The sequence below is a fragment of the Phycodurus eques genome, chromosome 10 (assembly GCF_024500275.1).
Source record: "Phycodurus eques isolate BA_2022a chromosome 10, UOR_Pequ_1.1, whole genome shotgun sequence".
Classification (NCBI taxonomy): Eukaryota; Metazoa; Chordata; class Actinopteri; order Syngnathiformes; family Syngnathidae; genus Phycodurus; species Phycodurus eques.
The window spans coordinates 14,289,865-14,297,826 of NC_084534.1; the positions used below are offsets into that span (position 1 = coordinate 14,289,865).

Genomic DNA, 7,962 nt, shown 5'->3' on the forward strand with positions numbered 1-7,962 from the left:
TATACTTTGAATCATTGTGCTGTGTGAAGCAGCAAAATATCCGGCAAACACGGCAACCAGTCTTCATACATTTACGTGGGTTCAAGAGCACGGAAAATTGGCCCTCGCTGCCCAGTGTGGAGCATGGATTGCGAGCTTTGTCAAGTCTGATCGCTGCTATGAACATCTTAAAAGAGTCCTACCAGCGAGACCACGGGCAGCAGTGTAAACTGAAGCTCAGTCTACATCACCAAACTGTTACGTTCAATAATATGCAACAACAACTGTGTGCAAAGGAGAATTTTATTTACGTTTTCAACACACACCACCATCACGACACGTCACTCTACGAAACTGGCATCACACTTGTAGCGCTATGGTTTATGGCTATATGCCACAACCAGCTTTACCAGATCTAGCGTCCCAGAGCGGCTTATGCTTGGATCAGACTACAAGACAAATCTGGTCTTTCGTGATTGCACTATGTCAGACTCCTGCCATAAAATCTTGCTGTATCTCGGTCAGACAATGGCAACACTACACGACATGTATTCCGAGACCACCATATCTCGTCTTTTATGATCACTGGGCTTTATCTTTTAAACACTGTAGGGAGGCGTGACCAGAAAATGTGTCACCTTTCACCACAACCGGATAGAACAGTTACCATGGCGACAACAAGTTGTTGTCAAACAATGGATCGCCACGACACTCTTGGGGACAAAAAGAACAAAAACAGGGAAAAGATGTACTGGTGTAACTAGCTGCTTGGGAGAGGACGTTTTGGACTGTCCATTCAAGGATAGCTTGAGATATGTTCACTTACTTCTAATATGATTCAGCTCGCTAGCACGTAACAAAATCTTATGTAGCCTAGCAAGCTAGTGCTAGCACTAACGTTTGTATGTAAACATGCCGGCGTTCTGTCGAATCATGCTCTAAAGCTTTGGTAAACATGGTTTGTGCGTGTGAATAAATGTTGACAACGGCGACCAAGTATGTTGACAATGCCGAGCACAGGAGGTGATGTGCTGGTCACAATACGCAATCCTATTGGTCGACGTCAAGGTGCGCTGTCGTAGAGTTGTCGTTGATATGTCACAGTACATGGAAAATATCCAAAAAAACAAACATGCTAGACTTTTCATTTTGGCATCGTAGGGCCAAATCTTTGGTCGTGTATTCTGTCACACAAGACGTTTTGTCGTTCTCGATAAAATATGTCGGATCTGATCTGGGAAATCACCCGTAGTCGCAAATCAGGCCAATATCGGGACTACAATCCTGTTGTCTGATCGAGGTATTAAGAGCACACAGCTGTAATCAGTTTAATCAGGTTTGAGCTGCTGGCTGACTCCAACACATCATACCTGCAAAGACACACACACGCACGCGCGCACACACACACACACACACACGGGGCAGACCTCAGGGTATTGAGACAGCAGACCTGACAGGAGCTGATTGGCTTGAAACATCAAGATGAACATCTATTCAAAGCTGATGGGGCAGGACGTCTGTCTGATGGGGCAGGACGTCTGTCTCACAGTCAACTCAAGGTAAGACATGTTCTCACTGTGCTTTTGTGGGTTTTTTTCCAGGCACTCCGGCTTCCACCCACATTCCAAAAACATGCATTTAAGGCTAATTGAAGAATCGAAATTGTCAATAGGTGTGAACGTGAGTGTGAATTGTTGTTAATATAGCCTGTGCGCCGTGCGACTTACTAGTGTACCCCACCTCTCGCCCAATATTCACTGGGATATAGGCTGAATTTACCCATGATTCTGATGAGGACAAGTGGTATAGAAAATGGACGGAGAGCAGATTGGCGCAGTGTGATCTGCAGTCGAAAATGCAACGCAATTCTTCACCACTGCAAACTACAACCACAATAATGAACATTGTTAAAATATTTACCTCTGAGCAGTGTTGTCCCTGAACGAGTTCAATGAATGAAAGTTCATGAACCAGTTCATATTTTGTGCGAACATGAACTGAACTCATTTTTTCATTTGCAAACATTTCGTTCAAAAGAACAAATCTTTTTAGTGAGCGTACTGAACTGAATCAGTTTATGAAATGATTTGTTTTTTGAGCTTGGCTGCCACCAAGAGTGAGTCAGCTGGGAGCGGAACCGAACTGCTGTAGCGTTCTGTCACTCACTTCTGAATCTTCGGCGAATGACCAATGAGCCGCCAGCGTCAGGTAGCGCCGTGCAGGGACTGAATTGAATTAAATATACGATTGAACTGAATGGACTGAAGGACATTGCACTGTTAGCCATGAGTGATTCGTTCGTTGAACTTCTTCGTTCGTGACTCATAAGCCACGAGTGATTCGTTAGTTGAACGTCTTCGTTCGTGATCCGCTAAAGACCGATGTACTAGTACATATGGAGTGATTCATGTGTAAGTTCACTACGAACGAGTACGATGAGTGTTTTCTTTTTCGCGCAAGGAACGACATCGTGCGCAGTGAATGTACTCAAGTCATGAGCGATTTTAACCGCTCGTCCTAACGTCCTCGCGGGGATATCTTTCACTGGCAGCCGTTTCTTCAAGCTAACGGCTAATGTTGAGTCAGTCAAGCACATGAAAACAAGTGCACACGCGGGGCGTGGGTCAGATGGTGTCTCCATAATCTTAACGGACTCCACATAAAGTCATGCGAGAACAGGAGACCGACCTGCGAGTTCGATTCGCTAGTGCAAGGCAAGCTGAAGCGGCAGTAACAGGGAGTTGAAGGAGGGAGATTTATTTGAAAAGATTAATAAGAAATTTAAAATAGCACATATATTTACACATACATATTTTCCTCTCTGTCTACTAAAATTGGTATTGTTTAGTATTATCACTGTAATATTGATTTGCAATGAAATTATAGTTTTATCCAAGCCAACAGCGAATGTTGAGTCAGTCAAGAAAAACAATAAATGAAAGTGAATAATAAATGTACAGTATATATCTACACATACATATCATTCCCTCTGTCTCTAATGCGATGATTAAAGCTTTTTGTTTAATATTAAATACTCCTACTACTACTACTACTAATAATAATAATACAAAAACATTAAACTTGTATAGCGATCCTCAAGACACTCAAAGACACTTTATCCCGACAACAACAGTAAAGGTGGGTGAACAGGAAGCACGGGTGCTGGTGTCAGCAAGGCTGCCCACTGCGGTGGATTGCAGACAAGTCTCGCCGGCTGGCGGGAGCCTGTGTGGATGTAAGGGGATGTGGAAGGAAGCCTGGTGTTTGAGAGCTTGCTGAGAGAGAGAGAGAGGTCGGTTATTACTTAGCTTCCGTTTTTTTTTTTTTTTTTTTGTGGTAATCTCCCAGCCTTTCCTAGTTTACAATACGTGACAACAACAAGGCACGGTCCTTCGGTGAACATAGTTGAGTGAACGTGAACCTCAGGGATGAATCATTAACTGAATGAGAAAGCACTTGGATGATTCTGTGAAAAAGAACTGGTGAACGAATCTTTTTAACAAACATTTTAGTGATTCAGTACACTCAATAAAAGTGCCGTGCCCATCACTAGTTCGTTTCTGCCTGAAGAACATAATCGAGAACGCGTTCATTCTGGTGTGTAAGAACGGTTTACGAACGACAGTTCACTTTCATTCAAGAGTGCCAGGTTTTGTTAGGGAATTCCAGGACAAACCCATCTGAACACACTCTATACGAGCTTCATATGTCGATGGATAAACGCTTTATTTGGCAACCGATTCAGTGCGGCCACGGCCGCCATTCATGGCATGCACTCGAGTTGTCACATTCGCGAACGTTTCATTCAGAAGATCGAATCGTTTTAGTGAACGAACTGAACTGAATCAGTTCATAAAATGATTCATGCTTTCAGCCTGCCCGCCGGCCGCCGCTGTGAGGCAAATGAGTCGGCTGGGAGCGGAAACAGAACTGCTGAATCGTTCTATTACTCACTTCTGAATCTTCGGCGAATGACCAATGAGCAGCCAGCGTGCCGGGGGCGGGACTTCATTAAACGTACTGCCATGTGATTTGCGATTCGCCAGCGTTTGTCACGCACTTCGCCGAATAACCAATGAGCAGCTAGCGTCAGGCAGCGCTTAAGTGAACTGAGTGGGAGAGAGCCTCACTGGACGTCAGGGGACGCGGAAGGATGTTCGGGAGCTGAGCTCGCTGCACGCATGTTCACGAGTCACAACCGAAGCCGGGTGTTCGAGAGCTTGCTGAGAGAGAGATAGGTAGGTGATCATTTATCTTGTTTTTTTCTTTTTCTTTATTTTTGTAACCTACCCGCAATACGTGACAACAACAACGCATTGTCCTTCAGTGAACGTGTTGAGTGAACATGAACCTCAGGGATGAATCATTAACTGAATGAGGAAGCACTTCGAACGATTCGGTGAACGAATCATTTGAATGAATCTTTTTAAAGAACTGATTCGAATGATTCAGTACACTCAAAAGAACTGGCGTCACTAACTAGCAGGCAGGTCGCAGTTGCGTGAGTATGCGAGGTGCGTTCGGGGACACTACGTAAATGGGACAAAACATGTTCTTCGGTGGTTCTTTCTTATACAGTGCATAATTGTAAAAATAAAGTACTCGGAAAATTATTATTTGTATCAGAATGGTTTAGTTAAAACTACGATCACACTGTCATGATATGGAATTTACTTTATTTTGGAATAAAACAATCCCCCGCGACCGTGAACAGGATAAGTGGTATTGAAAATGGATGGATATAAGAATAGATACAAAATATATATATTTTGCTAAGTTAGTCAGCCAGAGCTGTGAGGAATGCCAAATTATCAATGTCCTTTCATCATAATTCCTGTCATATTGTGTTGCATGTTTGTTTGCACATTAAGAACAAAAGTCCTGTTTTTGTTTTAATTCCTCATTCTAAAAAAAACCCCAAAAAAACATTCAAGCAACATGTTTTTCCTCATGTTTTTGAGATTGTATGGTAAAAGCTGCAGCTGGCTACTCGTGTGGACTGAATGGGTGGCAGCAATGGGGAAATCAAATGCCAATATTTTAAGAGGAATAGACCATCAGCAACATCCATCCATCCATTTTCTGTACCGCTTATCCTCACTAGGGTTGTGGGCGTGCTGGAGGTTATCCCAGCTATCTTTGGGCGAGAGGCAGGGTACGCCCTGAACTGGTTGCCAGCCAATTGCAGGGCACATTTAAACAAACAACCATTTGCACTCACATTCACACCCACACCCACACCTCCGGGCAATTTAGAGTCTTCAATTAACCTACCGTGCATGTTTTGGGGATGTGGGAGGAAATGGGAGTACGTGGAGAAAACCCACACAGGCACGGGGAGAACCTGCAAACTACACAGAGGTAAGGCCGGATTTGAACCCGGGTCCGCAGAACTCTGAGGCAGATGTGCAGACCAGTCGCTCGCCGTGTCAGCAACATATTGAGAAAAACTAGTTAATTTCTGGAGCAGCGAACTAAACTTTGAACTAGTTTGCATAGAAAATTAACTTTCCCAACACTGCCTCTGATAATCCAATATACTGCATACTTTCAGAAGCGCTTTTCTCATTTGCACCCTCTGCTGTGCGGATGGAGTTGACGCGCGCGCGCGTGTGTGTGTGTGTGTGTGTGTGTGTGTGTGTGTGTGTGTGTGTGTGTGAGTGTGAAGCACAAGTATACATCAAGGCCTTTAAGTCATTGTATTACAATACTTAATACATTCTCTGCGCGTGGGAATTTATGCTTGCATTACAATGTGTGATGTGACAAATTAAGTGGTTGGTGGTTGCATCGTGCAAACCACTTCAGCACAGTCATGTATTGGTTTCAATTGAAGGGTTCATTGGAGAGTACATTTTCTCAGAATTGAATGTTCCAATAAGGTCATTCTGAGACATCCGTACTTCTTGTCAACAAGGCAGCAGATTGTCACAGAGATATCGAAATATAGTCTTCTTGTATTCAGTTTTGTATTGTAATTGCCATCATTACATGCAGAAATTGGAGTGTCATGAAAAAGCCTGTCAGAGTAGCTACAAAAATAGTTTATTCACTGATATTGAAACATTGTGGGAACTAAAAATATATAACAATTAACAGGTACATTAAAATAAAATCCCACTCCCTTATAAAAACGCACACAAACAATAGTGATGATGATGACGACGACGTGAAAATATAGAAAAACATCCGATTTTTTTTTAAGTGGTAAAAATGATTGTATCTGCAACATTTGGATAGGCTGCTGGATAATTTGTTGCATTGCACAATTTTGCTGATAATCAAACAAACATACTGGCCTACAAACATATCCTCCTTGCTGGAGTTAAATATTCATGTAATGATATGTTACCTATCAATGTATTAAATACAAAAATTAAGGTAATTCAAGTACTTAGTCAAGAAATGTCAAATGGCACAGTTAATTGGTCTTTGCAGTCATAATTATAGGGCTGTTTCAGTTGCTGTCGCCTGGCCCACTTTATCTAGCCAGTCCAGTAACGTATCCAGCTCTGCTACGGCCTTCATCGCTGCCTTGTCGGTGGACAGCTGTGTTGGGTACCCACAAAGGCAGGGAGAAAGGACATGAATTAACTACAGTCACATTCAGACCGGTAAAATAGGATCTATTGCAATATGACGATTGTATGTTGAAATGAGGCACAAATATTCAGAATCAACAAACATTTCTCTTAAGACTGACTTTGGGAGTGAGGATCAGTGTTGTGTCCATTCAGTTATGAACCATATGAAAGGAGATGTACCTTGTCAAATTCCGTCTCTAGAGAGTCGATTGCTATGTGCGTGTCCTCGTTGCAGAGACAATGCTGAGGGGAGAAGATGAGACCGTTAGTTCCTCGTAAAGACACGTCCATGGCAAGCCGTCCATTTTTTGTTGTTGACCAAGCACACTTACACATCTGTTTATATTCCGTCTCATGGTGACAAAAGCATTGGCCAGGGCGCTGGAACTACGTTGCTCCTGTGGCTGATCGGAGGCAAAGTTGCGGAACACTCTCTCCACATAGAAGCGCAGGAGCAGGCGCAGGAAACAGCATGCCTGATCATCCTAAGAAAGTCCAAATAGTTACATTACTACACACTCGTATGACAATGTTGTGTATTACTTTCGGAGCTCACTTTTAAGCAAAAATCAGACCTAGAACTAGACTCACCTGAACATCTTTCATTGCTGTTCTGCTCAGAATCCTCACTCCAATCTCAGTGTCTTCTATAATCTGTCATAAAACCCAAACAACATGAGATAAAATATCTACACCCACTACAAGGGATCATCACCAGCTTTTGCTGGTAGCGCTTGTGTCAAACTCACCGCTTTTGATCGTATTTCGGAGTAATATCTGCGCAGTTCTGGCATGTGGACGCTAATGCTGCATTTGTTGACCTGCAGCGTTAAGGTGAGCGCAGGCTTACTCACAAGGCCGAGCAGGAGGCAGAGCGAGAAGCAGAGCGACCTCGTCATCATTGTTGTCATCTGGAGAAGAGACACAACGATGTGATTAGTTATCACAAGTTAGTCATTAATTGTTACCCCTGCCAAGTATTTCGTGGGGCATGTGTAAATGTTTTTAAATGTTCAATTAATAAAAAAAAATAAAATTATTATTTGTTTCTTCACTTATTTTTTTAAATGTACTTATGTTTTCAACCATTTACTCACTGATGGACTGGCATACGTTTATTTGTCTGTTTTGTTTTGTTTATTCACTTTGGATGAGGATCCAGATGGAGCAAACTCATGAGAAAGGGCCTACATTAGATTTAGCTTTGTTTATTGTTTGCTGAATTTCTCAGTTAATAAGGCATACATCTTCATAGTCGGACATACGCCGGAAGTATGTATCTATGAAGGCGTCAGATGTGGTGCTGAACCAATGCGCAAACGTTTGACCTTTGTGGAGCTCTAAAGTTATTTATATATTTTCCACAATAGAAAATATTATTGTTTTCCGATCACCAGGT

The 7,962-nt window shown here is 42.6% G+C and overlaps 1 protein-coding gene across 1 annotated transcript; it reads right to left on the bottom strand.

The window, feature by feature from the left end:
- Positions 1-6,423: 6,423 nt before the first annotated feature.
- il19l (interleukin 19 like) lies at positions 6,424-7,474 on the bottom strand. The gene is made up of 5 exons (XM_061687456.1): positions 7,313-7,474; positions 7,155-7,217; positions 6,896-7,048; positions 6,744-6,806; positions 6,424-6,528 (listed from the first exon to the last, which is right to left on the bottom strand). Exons 1-5 carry the CDS (start codon positions 7,472-7,474, stop codon positions 6,424-6,426), a joined length of 546 nt encoding a protein of 181 aa, XP_061543440.1.
- Between the last annotated feature and the right edge of the window lie 488 nt (positions 7,475-7,962).